The sequence below is a fragment of the Mastigoproctus giganteus genome, chromosome 9 (genome assembly GCF_048544385.1).
Source record: "Mastigoproctus giganteus isolate SK-2022 chromosome 9, ASM4854438v1, whole genome shotgun sequence".
NCBI lineage: Eukaryota > Metazoa > Arthropoda > Arachnida > Uropygi > Thelyphonidae > Mastigoproctus > Mastigoproctus giganteus.
In genome coordinates, this window is record NC_143583.1 from 72,988,990 (window position 1) to 73,002,527 (window position 13,538).

Genomic DNA, 13,538 nt, shown 5'->3' on the forward strand with positions numbered 1-13,538 from the left:
CTTTCTTGCATCATATGCCACTACATGTTAATGTGAATGCTAAAAAATTAATTAGACCAATCTATTCAATATGTGACTCAATCTATTCCTTGTAATGATATGACACAATCTATTCCTTACAAGTATGTGACTCAATTTATTCCTTCTAATGATGTGACTCAATACTACTGTACTCAGTACTACACTCAGTACCTTGTAATGATGTGACTCGGTCTCCTTTCCAGTAGTTAATACATTGTACCTGGCATGTCTGCTATTTCTTTATAAACATTTGGATATTAGGGATTGTATACAGATTACGGTCATAAACAACCCTTCATAACACCATCATGCCCTAAGCTTGCATAGACCTATCAAGAACACTCTTAGGGAACTCACACTCACAGACTGCACATATTTTCATATTTTTTAGTGGACTGTCTGTAATGCACTGGACATGGGTAATCCTCTGTGGCTTAGCACTTTTGGGAGGAGGGACATGATACCACATTTTCCCTCTTGATACTGTGTTTACAGGAGTTTTGCAGTCCATGCAATGCGACATTGATCATGACAGAGGTCACTGTATTCATTCTGCATTTAAGTTAGTGATACTTTTATAAGATGAGATCTTGAGCTATTTATATTTCACAGATATATGGAGATATTGATAATTCTTCTTAATTACATTGCTGTCTCATGTCTTAGACCTGACTTATAATATTCTAGCGATAAAATTTGCTGTAGAAATTCTACAAAATTCTGGATTTTTTTTTTTCGAAAAAACTGCATCATGTTAGTTAATTTTTAATGCTCTTAGATATTTTGGTTTTAATGTTTTATAAAAAGTTGGTTATATATTTTATTTTGTTATTTTATTATTGTATTCCAGTCTTTTATTTTATTAAATTAAACTTTGTTCCTGCACATTAAGTGTTAACTTTTTTTGTAGCTGTTATTAATAATCTGCAAAGAGGGAATAAAAATAGCAATACGAGAGAGAGAGAGAGAGAGAGAGAGAGAGAGAGAGAGAGAGAGAGAGAGATCTAACTGATTTTTAAATTGTGTGCTTATTATTATTATTATTATTAATAACCATATGGTGCAAGAAAGCCTGAGGCTTATGCTACACCAGGATAAAAAAAAATTCCCGAGTTACCCTGAGAGAGAGAGAGAGAGAGAGAGAGAGTCAAAAGAAGAAGGGAATCACCAAGAAAGAGAAAAATGATGATATCCAGCTCAGGACCCTGGGCGTACCAAGCCCATACTCACCAGATGTGAGCCCCCGGGGTTCTTATGAATGATTTGCCTCTTTGTGGGATAGAATCTCCAGAATAAATCCACTGTGTATGAATGGTTTGCCTCTTCGGGGGATAGAATCTCCAGAATAAATCCACTGTGTATGAATGATTTGCCTCTCCATGGGATAGAATCTCCAGAATAAATCCACTATGTATGAATGATTTGCCTCTTCATGGGATAGAATCTCCAGAATAAATCCACTGTGTTTGATGTCATCCTACTCTCAGTGTTCATGAACTAGTTATTTGCAAATTGTTTATTTGCAAATAATTGTTTATCCATGAATCACAAATTTTCTTTGAATGGTTTTTGAGAATGGACCCTTTGATACTGAAATTCATCTTCTACCTTCTGTTTAGGTGTTGTGAGCTCTCAATTGAGCCATAACTATCTTGCACTATGGTGCATTAGCATGATTCATTGTTCAAATGGCAGCATCTCACAAAGTATAAATTTCATTTTTGGATATTTTATACAAATGAAAATTAACTATATACAATTAATTCAAAATTACGAAAAAGTTAATGCTATTTGTACTTACTGAAATTATAAGAATTTGGGAAGACTGTTTTGTCCTTTCAACTGTTTTTGGCTAGCAGAATTTAAACTGCCTGCATAGTTTAATGCAGTGGTGTTCAGACTTTCACAACAGTATATATTCTGCCTTCATAACAGGTGCTCTAATGTGTACTACTCTAAACAAATGGCATCATCAAAAAGTTAATCTGTTATTTATTTAAAGGTGAGATTATTGGTGTCTTTTAAATAAATGGCGGGTAACCTTTTGGTGATGCCATTTGTTTGAAAATAGTGCAATAAAAGGGTGTCTCATTGGGACAACAAAGTTTGTTCTGTTGTTTACAATAAGACCATCACATTAACTAGGCAGTTTAAATCATGCTGGCCAAAAAAAAATATGCAAAGGGACAAGACAAACCTCCCACTGCATACGATTGGATGAAAGTTCCTGTATTAATATTGTTTACAAATGTGGCAGTCTGTTGTGAAAGCTTTCAAATTTCATTGTTGTCAAAGAAATGCATTATGTCAGCTTAAAACCCCAGAGGCTCACATCTGATGAATATGGGCTTGGCACACCTAGGGTCCTTGAGTTAGGGTCCTTGAGCATCATTTTTCTCTTTCTTTCATGGTGATTCCCTTCTACTTCTGACTCTCTCTCTCTCTCTTTCTCTCTCTCTCTCTCTCTCTCTCTCTCTCTCTCTCTCTCTCTCTCTCTCTCTCTCTCTCTCTCTCTCTCTCAGGGTAATTCAGAAAATTTTTTTGGCTGGTGAAGAAAAAGCCTCAAGCTTCCTTGCACCATATTGCTAATAATAATAATAATAATAATAATGCTATGCACTAGGGGAACAAGAAATTCTTTCTAGTTATCTGTTACTAATTATCAGTAAGTCATTGTTCTGCTCACAAATAGAAATTCCGTGATTACAACAATATGAACCATGAACGCTGAATAGAAGTTGGAGTTACTTACATAATGAAGTATCATATTGAGAACCCCTAAGAGAAGTAGGGGCTCTAGTTATATTATTATATTGGCATGCAGAGATTATATTTAAAGTTTAATTTTATTTTGACACAAATTTTGTTAAAGAATATATCTCTTGTTTGTTTGTGTGTACACACACACACAAACACAAACAAACTTCAGTAAATATATATCTAAAGCATTTTTAACTCAGTCTGCTTTACTACTTTTCCAGTTAGACCAGTAAATTAGTTTAGACTTTTTTTGTTATTTACCTGTAAACTTTTCCTGATACATTATAATAATAAGTTATTACAAATTTCAGATTGTCTGTTTGAAAATAAATTAGTTCCTAACAAAATGAAGTTTGCTCCCTCTGGTGATTCCTGTACATCATGTCACTGCATGAATGGTAATGTAACGTGTTCACATGTAAAGCCCGTATGTGTTACTGTCAATTGTAACAAAACAGAGATACCTGAAGGTTTTTGTTGTCCTGTTTGCAAAGGTAGGTATAATGGTTATGATAAATAATTTAAAATGAATAATTTTAATGCCAGAACCTTGGGCCATTTGCAAAAATATGCAAATTGTAAAGGTCACATAGTGTATAACAAATGCAGGCAAGCTCTATAAAGTCAAATGACCCATCTAGTGCCCAGATCAGTTTGCCTGCATTGGGGAACCAATAGGATCTTGCAAACTTCTAAAGAGGTATGATTGTCACTGTGCATTTAGCAAGTGCTACAACAGAGACAACAGGCACACTTATTCAGTGTTCAATGACTAGTGTCATTTGAGTCTTTAACAAATGGAAAATAAACACCTGGAAAACATCCATGAAGAGAAGACAAAAATGTAAGGTGAAAGTGAAGTGTTAATGTCTGAAGCAGATTATCAAATGTAATTGTTGCCAAAATGTAGCTAAATGCAGGAAATTCATTTAATGCATTTCCTGCATTTAAAGTGTTATGGAAATACATTTAATGCAAGAATGTTACAAGGCATCAATACCTGCACCATGTAATTATCCCATAAAAATTCACTATGGGAGTAGGAGATCTTCGCAGAAGCCACTGATCTCAAGCATTAATCAGAAATTGGTTATGTTGGTATAGTGAATGCACAAGGACTGGAGACAAATAAGTCGCATGGTCCTATGAGACCTGACCTGTGCTTGCTTTTCAGCACTGAAAGAAGAGTGAATATATAGAGGGAACCACAAAAGGTACTGGAACCATCCTGTTATGTACTGACAGTACAGGCTGCTGAAGGAGGTATAATAGTGTAGGGCATATTTTCATGGTGTGCTCTTGGTACCGTCATCCCACTGGAGAACACTATAAATACCAGAACATATCTGAACATTGTTGTAGATCAGATACACCTGGCAGTCTTGCATGTTTACTTATAGAGAATTTTCAAGGTGACAGTGAAACTTCCAATGCACCAAATGTGTGAAAGAGTGGTTTGAAGAATACAAGGAAGACTTCAAGCATATTCCCTGGCCAGCCCAATCCTGAATCTCAATCCCATTGAGCATCTGTGAGGTAAATTGAAAAAAAAAAAATGTGTTTATCAGTACAGTCCTTGTCCACATTACTCTAGGAATTAAGGCAAGTTTTGTTTTATAAGTGGTCTGGTATTCCTTGTGTCACTTTCAACACTTTGTTGTCACCATGTCGTGTCAGAACAGTGATTTGGGTCACTGACAGTCCAGCATGTTCTTTTAGCTTATGGTCCCAATAAAGTGACTAAAATTTGAAATATATATATATGTATATATATTTTTCAAACTTTGATTTATATTCACAATTCTTATCATAATTCATTCTTTAAAAAATTTCTCTGTGGAATTCCTTTTAGCAATTAAGAAAAGTAAAAATTTTATGATACGGGACTACCATGACCTCTTATGTTTTTTTGACTGGCAGGATTTAAAATGCCTAGTTAATGGAGTGATCTTAGTGCTCCCTAAGTATTTTGTGATTAGGAAAAAAATAATTTTAACAGGAGAATTAAAATTGTTCTATAAACTAGACATTTATCTTGCCAACCAAAATTTAAAAAAAAAATATATATATATATATATATATATATATATATATGAGAGGACAGGATATGACCTTTACTTTTCATCATTTTTAAAATACCTAAATAGAATTCACCATTTTTAAAATACGAAAATACCATTATCTGTTTTATTTGAAGTTTTAGAAATTACAGCCTATGTAATTGCAAACATAAATCAATCTGAACCACACACACACACCTGTTTAACCCTAATTATGGATTAGATGTATGAGTTGACTGCTATTTAACTGTATGCCAAGGTCCTATGTAAAAAATAGCTCCTAATAAAAATTATCAAGGTCCTATGTAAAAATTTGTAGGAAAGAATGTAAAGGAGTGGGAAGGGATTTTTAGGGAGTATATAGGAGATATATAGGCAGAATTTAATGGAGGTTAAAAAGATTTCTTTATACGCTAGAACTATTTTGCATTGGAAAAGTTCTCATTCAAATTTGAAGAATAATTCCACAAACCAAGTTGTATATAAAATACTGTTAAGAAGGAAATGTATCTGTTTTTCTAGTGCAAGTATAGTTTATGTCATGTCTAGAATACTCAAGGGTAAAAAAACCTGTATAATAAGACATTATATGTAGGTAAGCAGATTAAATAATGTTGATATAAAATAATACAAAACTGCATTAATTTTTTTTATAAATGCAGTATAGAAGAAATGGAATGCATATTCAAAGAAAAACTAAATAGAATGGAAGGATATCATTTTGGAGTAAGAAGAACTGAAAAATTGGAGGGCCAGACAGGAAATAATATCAAACAGACATTACATTGCTTTTTCATCTGTGGAGTGGTGATTGCCAATTAGCAAAGTACAAACTGATTAAAAGAAGTATCCAAGGAAGATACAAAATCCTAAGCTATAATAATAATGAGAGAATCTGCTAATTCAGATGAACATCCTTTGATTCTTGTATTCTAGTAGGATTCTGAGCTATTAAATGGGTAAAAGGCCAGTCCGCAATCTCTTGCAGCTGTAGATCTTTTAAAAGAGCTGTGAATAGTCTGAATTTTCCCTACTAATGTTCTTTAGTAGTGATCCTGGATTTGTCAGGTTTGTTTGTTTGTAGTGCAACATTCACACAGTTCTGAAATCGAGAAAATATTACTGTCAATGCATCCATCTGAGTATCTCTCTCTCTCTCTCTCTCTCTCTCTCTCTCTCTCTCTCTCTCTCTCTCTCTCTCTCTCTCTCTCTCTCTCTCTCCATTTTCCTAAAATTATAATAAATATAGTTTTTTCAACAAATAAGTAAATAAAGAAAGAAAGTACACAGTCTAATTTTAAAAAAAAAGGTTATAACAGGACTAAATTTTCTAACTATCAGATCCTGGCACAGACTGTGCCATTGTGTATCTTTTTCCTGTTATGAAGGTAAATACAAAACATCTATTTTATGTTTCTCACTTTCTTTTTTTTTCCAATGTAGGTCTAGGGATCAAGTCTGTAAAGATGTAAGTTTTATTTCCAAGTGATTTCTTTATGGAATAAAATGTGAACACTCAAATAGCAAAATATATTCTTATATTATAGTATAGACAGCAATTTCTGTCTGTCTCTCTCTGTTATAGAAAGTAATAACCAGGTAAATTTGCTTCTATCTGTTTCCATTCCTATTTCCATGGTTTCTGATTATAACATTTGCTATTTTGTATGTAAACATTTAATCAAGTGTGTTTCTTTCTGGGTCTTCTGCACCATACTGGTAAAATTATCTGTGAAATTGAATCTGATTTGTCCACAGAATAATATGCACAGAACACCAGTACCAAATATCATCACTTTCCCAGCATATATATGTATGTATCCCTGTTTCTTCTCTTTGCCCTCATGTGTAGCACAGTTGGCAGAAGTGCCATCCTCCCCACAAGTTCGAGTTGATGACATGAGGAAGTTTTATGGATCTTTTTCACAATGTGGCTGAGCTAGTCAGTTTCAGGTGAGGGTAGCATGGTTTTTCTCTTGGAAACTCAGGTTTTTCATCCAACAAACAGAAAATGAACCATAGAACACAAGCAATTTACAGACAGTATACATGGAGCAATATGGCCTTAGTTGCTGATGCTCCTAAAACCCTACTACAATAACAACAACTCTTCCCTTCCTTTCTCCTCTTCCCCTCAGTTGAAAAGTAACAGCTTTCTTTGTTACTGAACTGAATGATGTATGTGGTTAATTATCAAGCACTGTTACATGCCTTTCTTTTCAAGAAACCATACAGCACTGCATACAAGCTCCAGGTTAAGATTATGGCTAGCCTGTCTCTTGGCTAGTACAGCACTTACACTGTAAGCATAACTACAGTACATGATTATCCACAGTTAAGGAATATTTTTTGTTTGTCCATTTTAATAAATGTAAATATGAATTTCCTCATTTCAGTTTTGTTCATTGATCTCTCAAAATAGTAATAATTGCAGAGTATTACTGCATAATTGCAGTAATAATAATTAACTTACATAAATTTTTTCACACACATTTTCACTCTTTACAGGAGAATAGATTTTCAGTGATGCTTTTTTGTTTAAAGTAATGTGTTTCGATGCTAAAAAAAAAGAAAATTCAATTTATATTCCTTGCTTGGAACCAGAGAAGCTCCCAACTTCATCTAACTGTTTTTTTCATCCAACAAACTGGTACAACAGTTAACCACACATTTTTATGGAGGTGTATGGGGGCTCAATCATGCAATGAGCATGATGATGTCTGCTTGTGTTACTTCAGGACTGCAACCTATATACAAATTTTGTTTTGCTCTAACTATTAAGACCATAGTAGTCAAAAACAAAAACATGATACTCATAGAAAAGTTTCATAGATATACAAATTTTGTTCTTTTGTGGCTATTATGACCATAGTACATAATTATGGTAACAAAAGTCAGCCGCCCAACAAACATACAAGATATGTCACAAAATTAATGAGACTGATTTTTATAAAATGCAATGTGGCAGCACTGCCCATGCATACCACATATCAGCTTATAGATTGTAAACCCCCTCTGCACAATGAGGGTAGTCATGTCTTGTTACATTCAGTGTGTGCATGTTGTCATCATGAAGTAAGCAACCACATGTTTGTCAACTGTGTCACAAAAAATGGAGTTGAAGAATATTGAGCAACATCGCACCATCAAATTTTGTGTCAGACTCTACAGAAACTTATGAAAAGTTTAAAGAGCTTATGAATATTAAGTTTTACCCCAAGCCCAAGTTTTCCAATGGCACAAGGTGTTTTTTGGAAGGGCATAAAGTCATTGAGGATGAACCACATGCAGGGAGACCTGTCTTGGCAACAACAGAGGAGAAAATGGAGTGGGGAAGGGCCCTGATTGGGTCTGATCAATGGTTGACCATGAGATTGATGTCAAGTGAGCTGAACATGAGTTACTGAGCCAATCCATTACATTTTAACAAAGTATTTGGACATGCACAAAATTTGTGTGAAAATGGTGCCAAAAAATCTCACTGAAAAACATCTACCTTGACCATCTTGATTGTGTTAAAACTTAGCCAGAGCTCCTTCAGTGAGTGATTACAGGTGATGAAATGGATTTTGAGTATGATCTAAAAGCGAAAATGCAGAGTGAAGAATGGCACATTGCAAATTTGCAATATATGAAGAAAGTATGACTGATAAAATCTATAATCAAATTTATGTTCATCTTTTTTTATCAGCATGAAGTTGTGCACAAAGAGTTTGTGCCTCAAGGTAAACTATCAACTGAACTTTCTACTGAGAGAAGTCCTTGGAAAAGGGTTCTGCATATTTGACATTAAAAGGCTAAAAACTGTGTTTTTTGCCTCATGACAATGTGCACTCTGCTATGTCTGTTATAGAGTTTTTGATCTTCAGAAACATTCTGGTGCTCCTACAGCACTGTATTCCCTGAATCTGTCACCATGAAACTTTTTTCTTTTTCCAAAGATAAAAAATCTGAAAAGACATCATTTTGGGACAATCAACAACGTACAGAGTGCTGTAGATGCATTGAAGCACCCCACAGAAAAATTCCACCACTGCTTCTGGGAATGGAAGGAATACTGATGGTAATGTGTAGCTTTCCAAGGAAGCTACATTGAAAGAGAGAACCTTCAGTTGTAGAAAATTTTACAATAAACTTTTTATAAAATCAGTCTCAGACCTCATATTAAAGAGCAAGACAGTGTCCACATTTCACAAAATTTATTTCTAAAGCATTATATAATTGGGGCTTGCTGGTTGGAGACTTCATGTCACTTGACTGAAATGGTCATAGTAGATGGATTAAGTATGTGGAGAAGAGATTGCTCCCTCCACCTAAGGTCAAGCTAGTTACAGTACTGTTTGATTTAATAATCCTCCCTGCCTTAGTCACTAATGGGATGTAACCGGAATATCTCAAAATTAGTGACAGTTGGTGAAACTATTATACTGTCATGGAGGACAGCCATATTTCTTTTGTTATATTAACCAAATATACACCAAATAGCCAAACTGTTTTGAAGTGACCTTTGTGGTCATCATCAGCCTATCTGTCTCATTAACCGATACACAGAACTTTCTTTTATCAATTGCCACATCTTTCTGTTGTTTATCTCTCTCTTCTCCAAAGCTGTCCATCATGAATGATATCCCATCCCCCATCTCATTTCAGGTTATCATGGGTGCCATTATTTAATTCAAGTGTCTGGTATTCTTTTTTGATTCCAAACATATGCATGAAGTGACCATTGGTCTTGTTGCATTGACTTTGATGAAAAATGTTGAGGGATCATGCTACTGCTGCTTGCAGTAGGTCTTGAGATGTCCAAAACCACTGGCCTCTTTTGTTTTTTTCATTTTGTGGAACAAATCAAAGTCATAAGAACTTGTATAAAAAATAGGATGATCAGCCAGGGTGCTCAAAAATTTCCAATTGCCATTTGTGCAGTAATGCCATCACAGCAATACTCTTGCTGAGATAGAACTGGATCTGCATTACTGTTTTGGAGGTGCAACCGGGTCTGCAGAACTGTTGCTGGAATGCAACTAACTTTAATAACCATTTCACACAATGTCCATTGCCTGTCAGTGTCTGTTAATGAGACAATGAGTCAAACATTCATCAATGGGCATTCGGCCCCTAGGTTTGCCTTGCATAATTTCTCAGTGTTGAAACAGCTTGTTTCCATTGGAATGTTTTCACATTGGAATGTTTCCATGTGAACCATGGAAACATTCCTTTCCTTTTCACCCTCTATTACTCAAATTTGCTTCATAAACATAGCTCAGAGAACATGTACCAGGCACTTACACTTCTCCTTCAGCAAAACAACTTTCCCACTTATATAAACTTGTGGCACTGCTACTGCTCTGTAATTGTCCTGTCTACTCTTATACTTGGTCACATGATTCCTATTCATGAGTACATAATACATAGTGGACATGAGTACATAGTGAATAGATTCCTATTAATGAGTACATTATCACTGTGTTTTTACACCCTTTGTATTATCCTTAGCTGTATTAAATGTATTACTTATTGCTAAATTCATATCTGTAGACTTTGATCCCATCTAGATTAATGCTTTTACATACAGATCATCTCATAATATTGCTAGGTTTTTATTAAAATAATCATTTCAGAGCACTGATGCCTTATGTATTCCAATGACAACTATGGGCATAACTGCTGCTTAATTGTAGGTTAGAATTGCATAATCAGCCAATGCAGCTTCACCAATCAGAGTACAGTATTGGATGTAACCATCACATTACATGCTTGTACTCTTGTCTCAAGAGAAAAAGTGATATTTAATGTAACTATTACCAATGGACAAAGGATTTGTATTTTAAATATGGTGAACAGTTGGCCATCCAGATCAACTGTTCACTGCAATTTTCATATATTCCAATAAGATATTTGAAAGTATGAATGCTTGTGACATGGGGTAGCCATCTATAGTCACTTGCCTGCTCTGCTTGTTAGTAAATCTGTTCCTACCTTCAGATGTGCTCCATGTAAGTGTCTTGTTTCAGTATTGTTGGTTCATTTCCTTTTTTTTTGTTCCTACTGAGGAAGCCAGAAGTAATTCAGTAGAAATGTCTGGGATACATGTACTACACATTGCTCTCCTTTATTACTTTAAACTTTGTTACTAACTTGTCATTTTCTATAAATAGTTAAACTGTAATTCATTAAATGTTATCGCTACTGAACTCACACAGGATGTGATACCTCTATTTCATATTAAATTTAATTCTATTTAATAAATAATTAACTATAGCTAATAGTTGTATAATTAATTTAAAATATTCATTTGAAATTTAAATTTTCCAGTAGGATTTATTATTTATAATTTTGTCTTCTTCATTCTTTATTGTAATATTTTTAATGCAAAAAATCCCAAGGATAAATGGAGTACATCAGTGGATTCATTGCTGGATGTAGTACATTATTATGTTAAACTTTAATTTTGATTTCAATATGTTATTAGGTTGCATTGATGAATTTCAGCGTAGGATTGATCATGGTCGTAAGTGGATTCATCATTCCGATATATGTCAAATTTGTACTTGCCATGAAGGTGCCATTCGTTGTGAAAGGATTTTGTGTAAAGCTGAATGTAGCCATCCTGTGAAAAGACCTCATCGTTGTTGTCCTGAATGTGATGGTACGTGTTTACTTGATAATCTGTACACATTTTGATTAAATGTGCTTTAAATTATTATGCTTACCCACCTGGCGGCGGTGGAGCATTTACCTCAGAGGTGTGCTTTGAAAATAACATTACATTCTCATGTGAGCTGTTAATCAATAATTAAGAATCTGGAATTTTTTCTGCCTTCCTAAATACAGTAAAACTTTTACTGTAATTGTTTCTGGGGTGATGTTTTTATGATTTTCCTACAGAAATTTTGAATTTGCTGTTGGTAACATCATGAGTTGGTCCCATCATATAGAATTTAAAAGCTGGCTCAGACCACTGTAGCCACCTTTACAAAAGCAAAAACACTTCCTGTTACTTTACCAAAAGCCTTGCTAGTGTTTACACACTAGCAAGGCTTTTGTGACCAAACCAAAAATTCCAGTCAATATCTTTCACAGAGTACAGCAACCCAGAATGGTATGCCATTTACAAGTAGGCTTCGGTAGATTATATAACGGCTGGAAATTTTCTACTTCCTTTCTTTTTTTTTTGCCATTCTTCAGTCATCATAGTAAACCTGTGATATGTTAGAATTCTTGATCATCCCTGTCACCCATATAGGTAGGATAACTGTGACTGTATGTTGGCCATGATATTGGCCACGGAGAACCTTTCAGTGGTTGCCATGAAGAAGAAGGAGTTGTGGGACAATAATGAAATCTAGTATATCAGAATTGTAAATCAGGGATGATCAGAGAATAGCAAAAAAAAAAAAAAAAAAAAAAGTTACTTGGAAGAAGGTAGTCTATGTGATTGTTCATTATTGGTGAATGAATTGATAGATCCTATACTATTATATCATGTGATAGATTAATGAAATGATACAATTTAAAGGAATTGAACCACCTCAATGCCAAACACTTAAACAATTTATGGTTACGTTTTGGGAACTCACTGATTCCCATCTTCAGGCCTGTAAATGTGATACTGGAGTGGAGTCTCTTGTTGTGGTTGGGGGAGTCTTCAACCAACCAGACTATTCCTCAAGTTAATTTTTTTCATTTCATTTTATATTTTCTCTTTTATATGTGCTGTTAACAAAAGGCCGCTTCTTTTTATGTAATTATTCTGTATTGCTTTTTTTTTTCTTGTGTCCACATTTTATTTGTAACCTTATGTAAGACTTGTGCTTTTTAAACTTTTCCGTGCTTATCTCAATAGGCACAGAAAATTTTAATGCTGACAAACTATAATCATCTTCTGCTTTTGTTTATGATAATATGTATTTCTTTTCTTCCTCACTTTTTTAACATTCATTTTGGTTTCCTTCTACCCACCCTTTTGGGGTTTTACAATATATATTTATGCATTTAATATTTTAATTTCTTTAGGCTGTCAATATGAAGGAAAAGTATATCCTAGTGGAACATTCTTGCCTGCACAGGATCCTTGTACACAGTGTATTTGTCTTAATGGTATGTATGGGTATGCATACCATAAAAGGTTTCTGTAGTGATCATAAATGGACATCCAGCCATAAATTTAATTTAAACAATTAATTATTTTTAATCTTGTTTGTAATTATTTATAGGACTTTAATGTAAGGAAGATAAAAGAAAATATTTGCAATAAAAATTTCCCTTGAGTAGCAAAACATTAACTTGAATTTTGAAACTTAAAAAATTATTATATAAGTATGTTAAGAATTAAATAGTATAGATACCTTGACTTCTAAGGTAATTAGTACTCAATGTACAGGGTTTATATATTTATAATACTTCTTAATATTATATTATGTACTTATAATATTACTTTGCTTTTTTAAGACTACTTTCTTTTAGCTCTAACTATCCATTGAAATGAACATATATGTCATCAAACATATTGTATTTACAGTTGGATTTGCATCATTTTCAGCTTACATGAAAAACTTTGGAAAGAATTAACTATATAAGTTGGTAATAAGTTGCACATAGAACATTTCATTATTGCTTTTACTAGGAAAATGAATCTCGTGTTAAAATGGTACTTATTTTTGCATTCAAAATTGTTATAAATATATTTCATTAAAG

The 13,538-nt window shown here is 33.9% G+C and overlaps 1 protein-coding gene across 4 annotated transcripts in view; it reads left to right on the plus strand.

Annotated features, from left to right (window-relative positions):
• Nucleotides 1-13,538, plus strand: part of LOC150080448 (kielin/chordin-like protein) — a 1,054,752-nt gene that overhangs the window by 592,251 nt on the left and 448,963 nt on the right. For all 4 annotated transcript variants that reach the window (XR_016547392.1, XM_090381408.1, XM_090381409.1 and 1 more), the window contains 3 exons: nt 3,093-3,275; nt 11,314-11,490; nt 12,858-12,941. Coding sequence is in view for 3 of the 4 variants with exons in the window: in XM_090381408.1 (XP_090237534.1) it covers nt 3,093-3,275; nt 11,314-11,490; nt 12,858-12,941 (444 nt within the window). In the remaining variant the exon portion in view is untranslated. The remainder of the gene's footprint in view (nt 1-3,092; nt 3,276-11,313; nt 11,491-12,857; nt 12,942-13,538) is intronic.